Raw genomic sequence first — 17,820 nt, 5'->3', positions numbered from 1 at the left:
TTGCTTCTCATCATTCCAGTACAGGAATAACTTCCAGAATAATCCAACTGCCAAACATAACTGCATTATGCCACACAGGTGTTTAGGATTACAGGTTCTGATGTGAACATGTACTATTATCCCTGATACGAGAGCATTAGGGAAATGGTAAGAGGAGAAACAAAGATTGAACTGTTTTCAACCACAGTTTAGAATGAAAAACATTCTTCCAAATTATTATGCAGGTAAAATAAAAAATGTAGGATTTGTATCTCACCAACACCTAGTCAAAATTAAAAGGTCTGTCCTTTGAAGAAATGTTGAATAAGCACATCACCTTTTTCTTCTTTTATTGGAATCCCACACAAAGGACTTCATCTGAATTATTATGTTTGCATGACATAAACTCATAGCAGGTCAGCCTCTCACCTACTGAATTTCTCTCAGCACATTGTATCAAACATAGAGTCTGTCCAGATGAGGCCTGGAAGTTCCGAAAGAAATAATATGCAAAGTTGTCACTGACAGAAAAAACGGCTTGAAGAAATAAGTTTTCCAGTAACAAAACCTCCATATATAGATTTATCTAACACTCTGTATAAGTTATGAGGATAATGTGATCCTATAGTTTAAAACTTTTAATTTTTAGAGTATAGGCCTTATTATTTAAATTATAGGCCTGGATTTTATATTAATTTTGTGTATTTCTTCAGAATCATTGGTTATTCTACAATTCATACATAAAAGAAAGTATGTATCTCATATGAAGCTAAAAAAATGAAAGACTGGCATAAGCTTAAAAAGGTCAGTATGTCAAAGATTCAACACAATATTTATAAATATTTTAGACATATTTTATGGGAAAAATAAAAATAAATTGTCAAACTGATGAGATGCTGGCCAGTTTATTTGAAAACCAAAGGTCATGTAGACTGTTTTGTTGTAAACTGCAGTATTTTCAACAAGGCAAATATTACATATCTGGGCTTTTAGAATGGATAAATATATTAAAAACTCTCAAAGATCATGAAGATCCCATGGAGCTCATAATAGCTATACTTATTTGGATTTCAGGTAAATCAAATAAAAACACAAACTACACAAAGTGTGCTCCTTAGACTTTCAGGAGCTGCATCATTTGGGCTCTTGCTAGAAATCAATATTCTTGGGCCCCACTCCAAGCCTACTGAATGGGTCTAGCAACCTGTGTTTTAACAACTCCTTTGAGTGATTTCAAAGCATGGCAAAATGGAAAAAAAAAAAAAACACTGTCTATCCAGCCAACATCTTGAAAAACAAGACTTAAAATAATGTTCAGTATCATTTTGAAGTGCCTTAAAAAAGTAGCTGAGCTTTAAAAATTATTAGGTGGAAGAAATTTTTGTTTGCAGGTTATGATAAAAGGAATTATTTTCAAATGACAATTTTATGGGAATATTTGAAGTAATTGTTAAATTTGATCTACTTTTTGGACAAGCACTGGAAAAATGTCAAAATGCAATGTCAAATGTGACTTATTTGTCCCTAATTGATTAAGAAGGATTAATGTAAATAATGGGAAAACATATACAAAATGGCAAATGAGTAAACCAGATATGATTATACAAATGAATAACTGCAGATTCACATGCAGTTTTTAAGTAATAATCAAAAGATATCTTGTGTATCCTTCACACAGTGGAATATGACATTTAAACTGCAGTTTCAATTTTGACCTCTTAGAAAAAGCAAGTGAGAAATTACAGATTCCTAATTTGGAAATATATGAAGGCTACATCATTTGGTTGTCTTTCTATTTATTTAGTACAAGAGTGAGAGCACATTCAGATAAAATGCTAATGTAATATGAAAAAAATAAAAATGAAAAGTGAAATAAAAAGAACGTTTTTCTGACACTGAGAAGTGAGTTGCAGTAAATTTCAGACCATACTGAGGCAATATTTCTTTAGGAGGAAGAAATAATAGGATCAACTAAGTGGAATGAATTATATTATCATATTGGAAGATTTAAGTTGCATATTGGATTTGACAAAAAATACTGATATCAATGAAGAAAACATAAAACTCATAAGTGCTGCTTTAACGAAGGCATCAGTCACCACCCAGGGAAACTTAAAATGTCCTGAAATTTCATGGTTCAGACATGAAAAGAACTTGATTAAAGGTTTCTCCAAATAAAACCAATCTAACAGTTTGCATGATATTAGCAATAATTGATTTGAACAGTAAAAAAAATTCTAAACTATCAAGAATAAAATACATTTTCACTAGACAGAATAAAGACTGAATTATTTTTATATTATCTTGATAGAATATATTATTACAGAAGTATTGTCATATGAAGAAGCAATCAAAAAGCATGCAGCCAAGAAAAATGAAAAATGTCATATATTTTTGCATTTATGTTGTTTGTGGCAGTTAGAAGCTTTTTTTAAAAAAAAAAATTAGATTCCCGGGGTACATGTGCAGGTTTGTTACATGGGTATATTGTGTGATGCTGAAGTTTGGAGTATAATTGATACCATCATACCAGTAGTAAACATAGTACCCAATAGGTAGTTTTTAAACTGTCCCCAACTTCTTCCTCCTCTCTCTAGTAGTCTTCAATGTTTGTTGTTCACCTCTTTATGTCCATATGTACCCAATGTTTATATACCCCTTTTAAGTGTGGACATTTGGTATTTGGTTTTCCATTTCTGTGTTAATTTCCTTAGGATAATGGCCTCCAGCTGCATCCACGTTGCTGAAAAGGACATGATTTCATTATTTTATCATTATATAGCAGTCCGTGATGTATATGTACCATGTTTTCTTTATCCAATCTACCACTGATGGGCACCTCAGTTGATTCCATGTCTTTGCTATTGTGAATGGTGTAAGGCCATTTGCCTCGCCGGGGGCCAAATGGACACAACCATTCCTCTCCGTACCTGAAAACTACGTCATCATTCTGAGCGCATTACTCAGCATCTGGCCTCTCCACGCGGGCTCCTCACACCCATTTCCGCATTCCAATCTCAGTCCTGCACTCATCAGCAAACTAGGCACTTGGCCTTGCCAAAATTTAAAAAATCCCTCCAAGACCTGCCCTATGGCAGCTTGCCCCTTACGTCCTCAGTCAGCCCACTTGCCAGCAGCCCCACCTGGCTGCCAATGGCGGCTCGCCTCGTCCGTGCCCAGTCCCTTCATAACCAATGAGACTACCTCCGCTTTGTTTCCCCCACAGTCAATCAACTACCTCCACTCCCTATACAACCCCACGCCCTAGGAAGAGAAGAGAAACTTCTCTGGCCCCTTTCCCAGACCATAGAACCTCACCTGGGAGCTGAGTAAATTGGCTTTTACTTTTTTATTACGGTCTCCGTTTCCTCATTTAACTCGGCAGTAAACCTTATAAATGGTACTTGTGATGAGCATATAATAGTATGTGCCTTTTTGGTAAAATGATTTGGTTTCCCTGGTGTATATGGAGTAATAGGATTACTCTGTCACATGGTAGTTCTGTTTTAAGTTCTTTGAGAAATCACCAAACTGCTTTCCACAGTTTTTGACCTTTTAATAATAACCATTCTGACTAGAGTGAGATGGTATCTCATCGTGGTTTTGATTTGCATTTTGCTGATAATTAGCCATAACAAATATTTTTTCTTGTTAGCCACTTGTATGTCTTCTTTGGAGAAATGTCTATTAATGTCCTTTGCCCACTTTTTAGTGGGGTTGGTTTTGTTAGTTGAATTGTTTAAGTTCCCTATAGACTCTGGATATTAGAACTTTGTTGGATGAATAGTTAATGAACATTCTTCCCTATTCTGTAGGCTGTCTGTTTACTCTGCTAATTTCTTTTGCCATGCAGAAGTTCTTTAGTTTATTTAGGTCCCACTTGTCAATTTTTGGTTTTGTTGCAATTGCTTTTGAGGACTTAGTGATAAATTGCTTGCCAAAGCTGATGTCTGCAAGAGTATCTCCTACATTGTCATCTCGAATTTTTAGTTTGAGATCTTATATTTTAGTCTTTTATCCAACTTGAGTTTATTTTTGTATACGGTGGTAGGTAGGGGTCCAGTTTCATTCTCCTGCATATGGCTAGCCAGCTATCTCAGCACCATTTATTGAGTAGGATGCTTTTTCCCTATTGCTTGTGTTTGTCAATTTTGTTAAAGATCAGATGGTTGTAGGTGTGTAACATTATTTCTATGCTCTCTGTTTTGTTCTACTGGTCCTTATGTCTTTCTGTAACCAGTGCCATGCTGTTATGGTTACTACAGCCTTGTAGTATAGTTTGAAGTTAGGTAGTGTGATGCCTCTGGCTTTGTTTTTTGCTTAAAATTGCTTTGGCTATTTGGGCTTTTTAAAATTCTTTATGAATTTTAGAATAGATTTATCTAATTTTGTGAAAAATGTCATTGGTAGTTTGACAGGAATCGTTTTAATGAGAATGATTCTCCCAATCCATGAGCATGGAATATTTTTCCATTTGTTTATGTCATCTCTATTTCCTTTAAGCAGTACTGTCTTTGCAGATGCCTTTTACCTCATTGATTGTATATATTCTAGGGTATTTCATTTTTTTTGTGGCTATTGTAAATGAGACTGCATTCTCGATTTGGCTCTCGGCTTAACCAGTCTTGGTGTTTCCATTCTTGATTTGGCTTTCAGCTTGAACATTCATCTTGGTGTATGGAAATACTATTGATTTTTATATGTTGATTTTGCATCCTAAAACTTCACTGAAGTAGTTTATCAGTTCTAGGGTCCTTTTGCTGGAGCCTTTAAGGTTTTCTAAGTATAGGATAATATCACCTGCAAAGAGAAATGATTTGACTCCTTTTTCTATTTAGATGGCTTTTATTTCTTTCTCTTGCCTGATTGCTCTGGTTAGGACTTCCAGTACTATGTGGAACTGGAGTAATGAGAGTGAGCAAACTTACCTTGTTCCAGTTCTTAAGAAAAATGCTTCCAGCTTTTGCCTAGCCAGTATGATGTTTGCTGTGGGTCGGTCATAGATGACCGTTATTATTTTGACGTATTTTATATATATATAGAAGCTTTTAAAAGTTTTGTAATTTGTGGTTATTTTCCTCATCTTAAGTAAATAATCACTTTTTAATCTAATGCTTCAAAAGCCCCCCCACTCCAAATTTTGTAATTTGCAGGCTCTATAAAATGTGTATTCATCCAATCATGCGAACCTAAAACAATGTTCTAAACATGAAGTAGTGCTTCTTAAATGCTGTTGGAAAAGTTAATATAATGATAGAAACAGTCAAAACAGAGGGGATACCAAATCAATCACAAAATTTATAAACTTAAATTTTATTTTGAAAATATAAAATATATTTTAAAATAGAGAATATAATGAACCACCAATAATCATCACCTAAATTGAACAGTGATTAAGACTTTCCCATATTTTTTAACTTTTTCATTTTTTTATAGTATTTTAATTTATTTTAAGAGACAGGGTGTGTTAGTCTGTTCTTATGATGCTAATAAAGACCCACCCAAGATTGGGTAATTTATAAAGGAAAGAGGTTTAATTGAATCACAGTTCAGCATGGCTTGGAAGCTTCAAGAAACTTATAATCATGGTGGAAGGGGAAGCAAACACATCCTTCTTCACATGGCAGCAGCAAGGAGAAGTGCCAAGAAAAAGAGGAAAAGCTTCTTATAAAACCATCAGAACTCCTGATGAATTTCAGTGGCAAGACCATAGCTGGAGTTCAGTGGCAAGGTCATAGCTCACAGCAGCCTGGGATTCATGGGCTCAAGCAATACTCCTGCCTCGTCCTCCCCAGTACACTTCTACAGGTACATACCACCATGCTTGGCTAATTGTTTTTAGGTTTTTGTTTTGTTTGTTTGTTTTGTAAGGATGGAGGTCTCACTATGTTGCCCATGCTTTTCTTAAACTCCTAGTCTCAAGCAATCATCCTGCTTTGACTTCCCAATGTTCTGGGATTATAGACATAATTTGGCCTTGTATAGTATTTTAAAGCAAATCCCAGGCATTCTTATCATGCCATCTCTTCGTGTCTTAACTTGTATCTCTAACAAGTCTGGATATTTTCTTGCATAAATATTTACTTAACCAAATGTTAAGGTATTACATCTAACAAAAATTAATAATTCCCTGTTATTTTCTATTATCCTCATCTATAATAGAATATTTTCACTTTTTCAAAACAATGTCTCTCTTGCTTTGGGCTTATTTGAGATACAGCGTAATACAAGCAAGGGTTACACATTTTGTTTTATTTTATCTGTCAAATCTCCTTTAATATATCTTTTTTTCTGTATCAATTAATTGTTGCGGGACCAAGGTCAATTGCCCTGCCCAGTGTTTCATATTTTGGAATTGCGTGTGTGCTTTCTTTGGTGTCATTTAAATTCTCTAACTGCCATATTTCCTACACATGGAATTTAGCTCCAGACAAGTGGTTTTTCAAGCTGGAGTGTGCCTAAGAATCTCATGGAGGTCATGTTCAAACACAGATTGCTGGGCCTACATCCAAAGTGTCTGATTCAATTGGTCTGGGGTGGGAACCGAGCCTTTGTATCTCTAGACGGTTTCTAGGAGATGCTGATCCTGCTAGTGCAACCAGCACATTTTGAGAACCACGGTTCTTCCAGATTGAAGTTTGGGTTCAAATCCTCCTTCTTTTTGCTTTCTCTCTTTTCTTTCTTTCTTTCTCTCCTTCCTTCCTTTCTTCCTTCCTTCCTTCTTTCCTTCCTTCCTTCCTTCCTTCCTTCCTTCCTTCCTTCCTTCCTTCCTTCCTTCCTTCCTTCTTTCTTTCTTTCTTTCTTTCTTTCTTTCTTTCTTTCTTTCTTTCTTTCTTTCTTTCTTGTTGGTGAGTTTGCTTCTTAAATAGTGCCATGTGCTTCATTTCTTATCATATCAGAAGGCACACAGTGCTACACTTGTAATGATAGTGACATTGCTAGTAAACTCACTGAGAATAACTGATATTTTTAAAAGTAAATCTAAGATAGTTTTTAAAATTGCACTTTAAACAATTAAATCATCTTCTGTGTAACTCCAAAATCTAAGCAGTCACTCATTCAGAAAACATTTACATTATTTCTACTATGTGTTTATAGTGCAAGTTATAAAAAGGGAAGAAGAGACATGGTGCCTATGTGTACCTCCCCTCACGTAACTCTCAGTCCTTATGGAATATGAACGTATAAACTCATTTGCACAATACCTTACAATAAGCACTGAGACAAAGATATGCAAAGCATATGAAAGCATGGATGCCTGGTACTGAATTCATGTGTTCTTCTCTCATTTAGGATATAATGAGGAAATATAGGTTCCCCTTTTTTTTCCCATTGGCTGCAAATATCAGACACAGCTCCCAACCCCAGCTATGTCTAACACCAAGTACTGTGTTTGTTGCTGAGCCATCCTAGGCTCTGACTACAGAGTAAGCAAACAGATTAAGTTTCCTACAAGTGGGAATTTTTCAGGGCCTAAAGCTGCCAGTTCTATTGGGATGGGGGAAATTTGAGAAAAGGAAAGTGCAAATGTATTCTCAGAAGGCTCTTTGCTAAGGAAATCCACACTTTATCATGGGAAGAATAAACACAGTATATAGCTAAGGCAAAAATCTACCCTTATCCCCATAAGCCAACACCTGTGTTTTGAGGATAAGAATGTATCCATCTTCTATAGGGCCTAAATTGTGGTTCTTTAATAACTTTCTATCCTTTTTAAATTCTGGTTTAGTTTTTTTTTTTTTTTTTTTTTTTTATAGGTTTATACTTGAAATGAGAAAACAATTGCACCTGCAATGGAAGTTTCCTAGGCTATGGTCATCCAGAGTTCTTATTAAGGCAAGGCAGGCTTATGAGGCAAATGGCTGCCATATTTTATGTGGGTTATTTGGAGACTTATAGTAATTTGTATACCCTGAGTCTGTGATACCATTCCAACCCATATTCCCCCATTTTTAAAAACCAAATGGTATTATAGAAAAAAGAGAAATTATAGGCAGTCTTAAATTCCGATCTGTAAAGCTCATGTATTGGATTCTGTGAGGGGCATGTGTTGGTTTTTATCTCAGACTAGTTTGAAGAAAAATGCAAATTAATTTGAAAAGTAGACAGCAATGATAGTGTTTAAATCTGTGTCAAATTAAGTAACTTGACGTCACAGTTTAGGGAATGATTGAAGTAGACTGAGAAAGAAGCTGGAAAATTTGTAGAAATTTAACTTAATCCAACCTTAAAAGATAGGCCCTAAATGGGAAGAAAGGCAAGAAATGATAATTAAGCTAAAAAACAGAATTCAGTTATAAAAATTTCAGTTTGTTTTGTAGAGGAAAATAACATCAATCATCCTTGAGATTTAGATCCTGAATATTTTCAGATCTGCAAGATTGCGCTTTCTTTATAACTTGAATAAATAGGGCCATATATTTTTCATTGTTCCAAGTGATTCTGTGTCCATCAAACAGCTGCAGTGAATGAATTAGCCCAGAATATTTGCATTCAAATAAGTGTATCAGAACATTTTAAAATATTTCACGTTGCCATTCAAAAATATATTATGCTTATTACATTTTAGATTTAAGATAGAATTTTCAAACCTATGGAATATTTCCTTAATACATTTTATTAGGTAATTCCACCTTGTTAATGATGTGAATCGTAAAGAAATTTTGCTGGTTTTTAAATTTAACTTTACTGTTAATATCAGAAATCTGTTCTAGTTTTATTATCCCTCCACTGATTACATAGTTATAATATGTTAGTATGATCCTTAACGCATGCTACACATATGTTATCATTGCATGGAGGCAATTTTGAACACTGTCAATTTAAAATTTCTCTCCATAAAAGTCATCCATTATCATTTTACTTTGTTAGTCGATTTGAGAATATCTACTGCTGCTGCTTACAAAGAGCATATCATTCATTTGTCTGGGGAGATCTATGTATTTGAATGATCATGACTGATATCTATATTGTTAATCTGGCCTCTAATGATTGGTTGCTGTGCCACTCCAGATTCAATCTCAGGTGACTGAAACTCAAATTTAAGCAAAATTTAAAAGCATGTGGGTGGGTGGGTAGAGAGGATGTATGTTGTCGTACAACTTAAGACTCCAGGGCTTAATTTCAGTAATAGTGAACTCTAGATGCACAAATAATGCTATCACAACTCTGTGCTCCTTAGCTCTGCTGGATTCTGCTTTATTTTTGACTCAGGCCAGCCATCTTCACTTAGAGGCAAAGATGCATGCCTAGCATACAGAAGGTTGGTACCCAAAGGATTAGCAATTTCAGCTGGTAGAGCAAGGGGCCTTTTTCGCAAAGAAAAAGGTGCTGGGCCAACAAACAAGTAAGAGACATCGTAACAAGCCCCATGTTTGGTCTTGGACACAATTATAGAAGTTTATGAAAATTGTTTGGATTTGCACTCACCTTTCTTTACACATTTGTCTTTCTCCTTCAGCTTTTGCAATCCACTGAGATTCTGAAACTCAACTTTTAATTTTTTTGCTAACTCCCATGCTCCCCCAATGCTGAAATCCTGTATAGTTTTATCGGCCCAGTGATGAATGGATGGCCTCTAGTTAACTTCTCTACCACTTTTCTCAGTGTCTGAGGTTAGCCCATCAGTTAAGTTAACTGAGCCTTAATGAGGTTATTTATAATGTGAATAACAGGCCAGGTGCGGTGGTCACGCCTGTAATCCCAGCACTTTGGGAGGCCAAGGTGGGTGGATCATGAGGTAAAGAGATCGAGATCATCCTGGTCAACATGGTAAAACCCTGTCTCTACTAAAAATACAAAAAATTAGCTGGGCACGGTGGCACGTGCCTGTAATCCCAGCTACTAAGGAGGCTGAGGCAGGAGAATTGCCTGAACCCAGGAGGCAGAGGTTGCGGTGAGCCGAGATCACGCCATTGTACTCCAGCCTGGGTAACAAGAGTGAAACTCCGTCTCAAATAATAATAATAATAATGTGAATAACATATTACCAGTGAGGGTTCTCCAGAGAAACAGAATCAATAAGATCTATAATATATAGAATAAAGTATTGGCTCATGAGATTATGAAGGCTGAGAAGTGCCATGGATCTGCTATCTGCAAGCTGAATATTCAGGAAACCCAGTGGTAGAGTTCAGTTCACTTTTAAAGGTCTAAGAACCAGGGGACTCAGAATTCTCAGTAAGTCTCTCAGCTCAGCAGTCAGGCAGAATGGGCAAATTTGTCTTCCCTCTGCTTTTTGTTCTATTTAAGCCCTCAAGGCACTGGATTATGCCCTTATGCCCTCCCTTCACCCCCCCCACACACACTGTGAAGAACAATCTGTTTTAATGATTCTACCACCTCAAACGTCAATCTCATCCAGAAATATCCTCACAGATACACCTGAAAATAATGGGTAGCCAAATATCTGAATACTGTGTCAATCCAGTCAAGTTGACACATAAAACTAACCATTAACTATATTAATATACTTTATTATTATAATGTATATATTTGAAATCATTTATAATATAGAGATATTTATATATTAATACTAGTTCTTCTGTGAAGTCGTTACATGGAAGTTAAAGCTCCATGTAAATTTTAAGACACTTCATGAATACAAAACATTATTAAATAGGCTCCAGCCCATGTAAAATACATATATTCTATTAGATTGGCTCAGAGAAATTCATAGTCAGATGTTAAATAATGAAACGGGTTTACTATTTTTTGTCACAGAGGTACTTCTCTTTTAAAAGTTTGTGTCGAGAAATACAATTCCTTAGGGATTGATTTCTACTGATATAACAATAGCCTTATAAGTAGTCATCCTATAGAGACAGCATAGAATAGTGTGAAGACGATAAACTTAGAGCCGAAGGATTCAGATCCTTTTTCACTTGCTAGTTATGTGAATTGGGAGTCGCTCAATCATTTTGTTGTAAATGAGTTATGTATTTAAAAGATTTACAATAGTGCCTGATGCATAATAGGTGCCCATAAATAATTTACTGAATGACTATTGCTCTGTGGCAGAGTATCTTGGCACAAAACAAAATATGTAGTGATACTCAGTATAAAGATTTGCTGAGGGAAGAAATGATTGACTTTGAGATAGACATTTGGAGTTGGAGCAGGAGTTTTTAGAAATTACTGTTAACCATGTTGGTCTTAAAAGTTGTATGTTATTGCTGTTTATTAAGAGTTTATTCTCTTAAATGTATATTTTTCCTAAAATAAATATATTTATTCCAGAGTATGTTTGGTCCTAAGTTGAAAAACAAGAGAGCTTGTCACTATTTCCTTCTATAGATGTTTTGTATTTAAGAAAATATAATTATCTGCATTTGATTATAATAGTGTATCTTTATTTTACTTTATCCCGTGAAACAAATAAGTAAAACTGTGGGTGAAGCACTAATAAATTATTTAAATAGATTCTATTATATAAAGAAATTGTATAGCAAATTTACTGTTCTATAAGAAAATGTAAATAATGTATCCAATTTATTTAGGTGGAGTAACAGTTTTAGGGGAAATCACTTACAGAATATTTTGTTTAAATATTAACATGTACATAAACCAATAAATATTTTATGTTCTTTCAATTATACACACACAAACACACATACACACTTAAAAAGAAAAACTTCATATTGAAGAGAAAACCTTATTTGATCACTGTTAGCTCTTAGGCAGACCTAGGGTCACCTACTTGTTATATAATCTCATTCTTCAGATAAGAAGAGATTGTTTAGACTTTCTGAAGCTGTTTTCTTATCTGTAGAATCTGGAGGATAATCCTTTTTCAGCTGGTTGCTATGAAGCTTAAGGGAACCAGTTGTCTACGTGTGCAGTTGTTCTAAGTGCTAATTCTCTTTACCTCTCACTTACTTGCTTCGTTATTTGCTTTATGGTATTTGATGTCTCAGAAAATATGTTTTATATCATGAAATAAAAATAGAAAATACTCTTTTTAAAATTTGATTACATCTTAGTTTAGCATCTTATCAAAAGTACCTAGAATATGCTAAGATTGGCTAATGTTATGGTATCAAAGAGATTATATAAAATAGTTTATTGTTATGATGTACATGGCTGAACCAAGAATCTTATCACACCACATACCTGGATTTTCTTTGTTTCCAGGTCACTCTTCCAAACTTACTCTAAAATTACCTATTACCCAGGATAATTCCAAACTTACTCTGGAATTATCCTAGAGGGTCTTAAGAGAAAATATTTGGAATAGGTGTAATCCCAAAATGGAAAGTGATCAAAGCCAGTTGGTTTATTTTAAAGAGCCCATTAACATATAGATATGCTTATGCATTGTATTCTGATAACTGAGGCTCTAAGAATGCTATCAGCTGTTTACATGTGAAAGTGAACTGTTAAACATTTTTAATTTTTCAGATGTTTCATGATTTTTACACGGAAATATGCATCATTATTATTTAATTGTTCTTGCTTTGAATTTGTTGTGTCTTTTGAATGGTGTTAGAATCCAGAAACATTAAACTTAATGTATGGCCTGGTTCCCATTTTCTAAACCAAAATCAGATGCCCTCTTAAGACGCATAGACAATTTATACATTTATTTTAAAGCATGTTAACTAATAACTAATAGTCCTAATCTCAATAACATTTTGTATAGCTCTTGCTGGGCAAGTTAATTAAACATATCCGTTCCTCAATTTCCATACCTGTTTAAATAATACTAATAAAGTTAGTATAATATTGATATAATACAATATAACATTATGTAAAGTATAATACTAATACTAAAAAAGAGGTCATATTAAGTTCTATGAATATGTGACTTACTGATTCTCTTGCACCATCGATTAGACATTGCTTTTTTATTTGGAATATGAATATTGAGAGGAAACAGTAATTGCACTTGAACACCTAAGTTCAATAAAGCTTTCTGCAGTGATGGAAACATGGTTCTATGCAGCTAACCAGCACTTGCAATGTGACTAGTGTGACGTGACCAAGGAAATGAATTTTTAAGTTAATTCGAATTAATTTTGATTTAAACTAAAATCACCACTGCTCTAGAGTTAGCAACTCATAAACAAGGTTTCTGAGAAACAGTTGAAATTAAAGATGAAACATAAAATTTATAAGCTTGTGCAATGAATTTAAAAGCAGTTATTTCACCTTCTCCTTTCAGTCTCCCGCACATAGTTACTCCAGCTATGACTCTGGAAAAAACGAGAGTGTAGACCGAGGCGCTGAGGACCTCTCGCTAAACAGGGGAGATGAGGATGAAGATGACCACGAGGACCATGAGGATTCAGAGAAAGTTAATGAGACAGACGGCGTTGAAGCCGAGCGGCTGAAAGCTTTTAATGTGAGTCCTGCCACACACTCCAAGTGTGGTTTAATTTTTGCCACTTCACTTTCATGTTGTTGCTTGTTGGTAAATGTGGATATTTTAGAGACATGTTTGTTTAATTTACAGAAGGATTTAAAAAGTACATGAAACACTCTTTGCCAACCAGACACCAGAATTGCTGTGTTTTGTTTAGAATTTTAAAGCCAAATGTGAGCTGAAAACTGGAGTTGTGTTGTGTGAGTATGCATGTTTACCTAGTGGATGGAGGGGGCCTCAGCTTAGTCCTCGGAAGAGTACGCCCGTCATCTGTTATTTCTTTTGCTTTCCTAGCTTTATCTAATTATGCATGACAAAAGAGTCAATTGTTTGATTTCAGAGATTAGTCCACTGTGCAGTGTAGCAACGTAACAGTCGTATTCATCATTAATGGAGAATGTAATGGGGTGCTCAGTTGTCACAGTCTACTGTTATTTCCTGATTTTTTTCTACACGATAGTCTATTCTTTTCTGTATGTTTGTCTGTCTGTCTTGCCTTTCTCTCTCTTTCTCTCTATTTTTTAATCCAACCATTTAGAAAGTCTTTAAAGAGTGTTTGCTTAAAATTTCTGGCTTTCCATTGCAAAGTTCTCCAGTGCATAAACCAGAAAACAGTATTTTCCTATCGGTAATCAAGACAGGAAGCTAGGAACAGAAGAGAGCAGCCCTCCAAACCCTTCTCCTCTGTCTCCCTCTTGCCAACAGATGTTTGTCAGGCTGTTTGTAGATGAAAACTTGGACCGAATGGTCCCAATCTCTAAGCAGCCCAAAGAAAAGATCCAGGCTATCATTGACTCATGCAGGCGACAATTCCCTGAGTATCAAGAGCGTGCCAGAAAACGTATACGTACTTACCTCAAGTCCTGCAGGCGGATGAAAAGAAGTGGTTTTGAGATGGTGAGTTTTGAATTAAAACACAGCCCTAGACTCCATCAAAATCCCACATGTAAACCATGACACTATTTTTTTTCCATCTTAGTGTCTTTTTTTTATTTTTTTCCATAATGTCAGGTCAAAGGGGTTTTTGTTTGCTCGTTTGTTTTTTTCCCCTTCTCCTTTTCATCTTCCTGAAGTATTTATTCCCTTTGTTAATTTATTAAGGAACATCTTGTGAGTCCAGTGCTCACAGAACCACGTGGTACCATGCCACAGAAAATAAGGGTGATGTGAGTAAATACCAGTGAGAACCAGTATCTTGTTCATATTTGTTTCCTTTCTGTCGCTACTAAAGTGGGCATGAGGTTATTTAAGTTGTGAACTAAAGCACCAGTCACTGCTTGAGATGGCATCTGAGAATGGCATTCTCTAGAACAAAAGGAAATGGATCCATCTAAGGGATATTGTTTTTATATCAATGGTTAACAAATAGCAGGCCTTGAAACTAAAGATCAGAGGATGGAAATGCTCAGGTGAAAGAAATATAAGGATTTGTTGTACTGGATATGTTTGTGTGCTGGTGGATGGTACCATGAGCTTTCAGATTCAGGTGGACTTTATAGACAGATGAAATTATGTTGACATTAGGTTACTTGATAGGGTGGAGATTAGAAATCAATGATTCTTAAACTTTATTCTATTTCACTTTGCTTTAATGTTTACATCTAGAAATAATGCACACATTTACAATGTATGCCTTGCCCATTTCTTTATTTTTTATGTATATGAACAGTTTCAAAATTTTCTGAAACCATTTTTTTTCTCTTCTTATCTGAGAAGGCTGCATAAAAGCCTAGGCTGTTAATGTTTGTGATCTGTGAATCTAATTAGGTGTAATTGGGTAGGAGCTGGTGTACATAAGAGAGGTTTCAGAGTATGTCTGTACCAATTATCTCAAATCGTAAAATCTCCACAGCTGGATATAAAAGGCCATGCTTTATGAAAAATAAATCTAGTAAAATCTAATGTTTGATCAATAAATACTATATTCATTTTCTTTAGATGTACTTAACCCCATGAGTTATGTAACTATTAAATTAATCTATAGACAAATATATCAAGTTGTTATTGAGTCTATTGGCTTTGATGCTCAAATTCAGCAAATTCACTGATGAATATTTATTGTTCCAGGAAAAAAAGCCTATCTACAAGGTGTCCTGATCTTAAATTCAGAGTAATAGAAAAGGATTGGTCCCTATTGAGTATCATCCCCAGTCGGTTATATGATCTCTTTTTTGTTTCCTGAATTTGCATTATGAGACTTTCACCATGCTGCATATATACATGGTGTATTTTTGTAAAAGTCAAATGAAAATATTTAGGGAAGATATAATCTAAGAGACTTTTAGTCCATTAATCTTCTTGTATCCCAAGTTTTGCCACTGTACCAAGTTAAACCAAATAGTCTAGATATTTAAGTTTAATGATCTCAATCTCTTGAAAAATTACCTAGTTGGTTTTAATATTATACAATTGCCTTTTTTTGTTTGTAGAAATAAATCTCATGCTAGTTTTTGTATTGTCAAGTTCATTGTTTACTAGGCTGCTAAATGTCCATGACAAAAAACCTGATTTCAGAAGTTTCTTCTAGAATGTAAAGCAAGAAAAATAATTTTTTTTCTCTGAGGAAGTGGAATGCTTTCATGTGTTCTCAACACCAGGATGATGAACCTTAATATGTTCACTTTTGTGCCTTACTACCAGGGAGTTCAGAGCCAAACTCTCTCCAAGTCTTTCTGTTAAATTTATCTTGGTGGAGACAATTTTCCTTGGCGGATTTGATATTTTTTAATGGAAAAAAGGAGATATAAATTTAGACGCAAATAAGTAAATAATCTAATTATGAAAGCACCAGAAAGCAAACCTTTCATGTTTAGGAAATAATATATGTTTTTTAGAGGATTTAACTTTTTGATCATTTGCTTCTATTTGTCTAACACAGCTCATAGTAGAGGGATCAGACCTTGTTTTCAATACATAATTTCCCTGATAACCATTGGAAAAATACAGTGACACTTGCTATTAATTTCTTAACAATTAGAGTTATTATAAAAATGAATTAAGTGATTTTTTAAACTGAAAGTTATATCAAAACTATACCTAGCCTTTCGTATAAGATCTTGATAAAAACTTTATAATACCTGTGTAGCTATGAATATTCTTCCCACAATATGAATACAACTATGCATTTCTTTCTCTTTGTCACCAATTAACTTAATTATGCTAATTAACAAACACATTTTATTTGAATTTTCCACTCTTTATTTGAACTAACTATTGCCCTCTTTCTTGTAGTTGTCATTTACCATCCCCCAGCTTATATTCGCAGCTTCAAAGATCTTTATTTATAATCTTTATTTTTAATTGCATCCTCTGGTATCCTCCTTAATAATATTGACTTCCTAGCTGATTTCACAGTTCTTTTACCTTTCCACTTCAGGGATCTGGATGTCTATTTCACCTCAGTCTTTATTAACATGAATATACCTTGGTCTTAGTCATCATTCCAAGAGCCTGCACTAGCAATATTAAAAATTTCAAAAATTTTTAAATGTTCTCAAGTATTCTCTTGTGACTTTACAGAGGAAAGGTCTTGTTCTTATTTGCCCTGGATAAATAAATCTCGCAACTCTGCCCCCATATAATTCTATCTTCTTCAGAACATTGCTTCATCAACCATCCATACTCTTTTATATTTTCAGTTTTCCCTTTTCTTTGAGAGGACATATAATCTCTTTTTATATTAAAAAAAGTTTTCAGGTATCTATACATGCATAAATACATCACTTACTCTTCTTCTACAATCTAAGTTCATCTTTCTTTGACAGGTTTCTCAAAAGAGCATTTTATACTCAGATTATACTATTACCACCAAATTCTTCAGTAGTCCTTCACATTCAGATTATTCAGACTGTGGTTCTCATCACTGTATAGTCAGCCTACAGACCTGCAAGATCTGTATCTGTGAATTCAATCAACTGATTGAAAATATATGGGGAAAAAAAGAGTGTTGTGCCTGTATTAAACATGTATAGACATTCTTTTCTTGTCATTATTCCCTAGACAACACAGTATAACAGCTATTTACATGTCATTTACATTGTATTAAGATTTATAAGCAAGCTAGAGATGACTTGAAGTATACGACACAATGTGCCTAGGTAATAGGCAAATATTATGCCACTTTATTTAAGGGACTTAAGCATCCTCAGAAGTCCTAGAACCAATCCCACACAGATACCAAAGGATGACTCTACTGAATTAGTTCTTATAGAGATCACAGGCTGGGCATGGTGGCTCACATCTGTAATCCCAGCATTGTGGGAGGCCAAGGCAGGCAGATCACAAGGTCAGGAGATTGAGACCACCCTGGCTAACACTCTGAAACTTAATCTCTACTAAAAAAATATAAAAAATTAGCTGAATGTGGTGGCACACACCTGTCGTCCCAGGTATTCAGGAGGCTGAGGCAGGAGAATTGCTTGAACCCGGGAGACAGAAGTTGTAGTGAGCCCAGATGGTGCTACTGCACTCCAGCCTGG

At 34.9% G+C, this 17,820-nt stretch overlaps 1 protein-coding gene across 18 annotated transcripts in view; it reads left to right on the top strand.

The window, feature by feature from the left end:
* NOL4 (nucleolar protein 4) overlaps positions 1–17,820 on the top strand; it is a 380,536-nt gene that overhangs the window by 273,295 nt on the left and 89,421 nt on the right. For 10 of the 18 annotated variants that reach the window (XM_002757158.7, XM_078346921.1, XM_035270838.3 and 7 more), the window contains 2 exons: positions 13,142–13,321; positions 14,048–14,239. In XM_002757158.7, the coding sequence (XP_002757204.2) occupies positions 13,142–13,321; positions 14,048–14,239 (372 nt within the window). The remainder of the gene's footprint in view (positions 1–13,141; positions 13,322–14,047; positions 14,240–17,820) is intronic. The other 8 variants (XM_003734633.6, XM_078346926.1, XM_054244112.2 and 5 more) reach the window with 1 other exon arrangement.

This window comes from Callithrix jacchus, chromosome 13 (assembly GCF_049354715.1).
Source record: "Callithrix jacchus isolate 240 chromosome 13, calJac240_pri, whole genome shotgun sequence".
In the NCBI taxonomy this organism is placed as follows: Eukaryota; Metazoa; Chordata; class Mammalia; order Primates; family Cebidae; genus Callithrix; species Callithrix jacchus.
The sequence above is the reverse complement of the archived record's forward strand: the minus strand, read 5'-3'. Positions and strand labels throughout refer to the sequence as shown.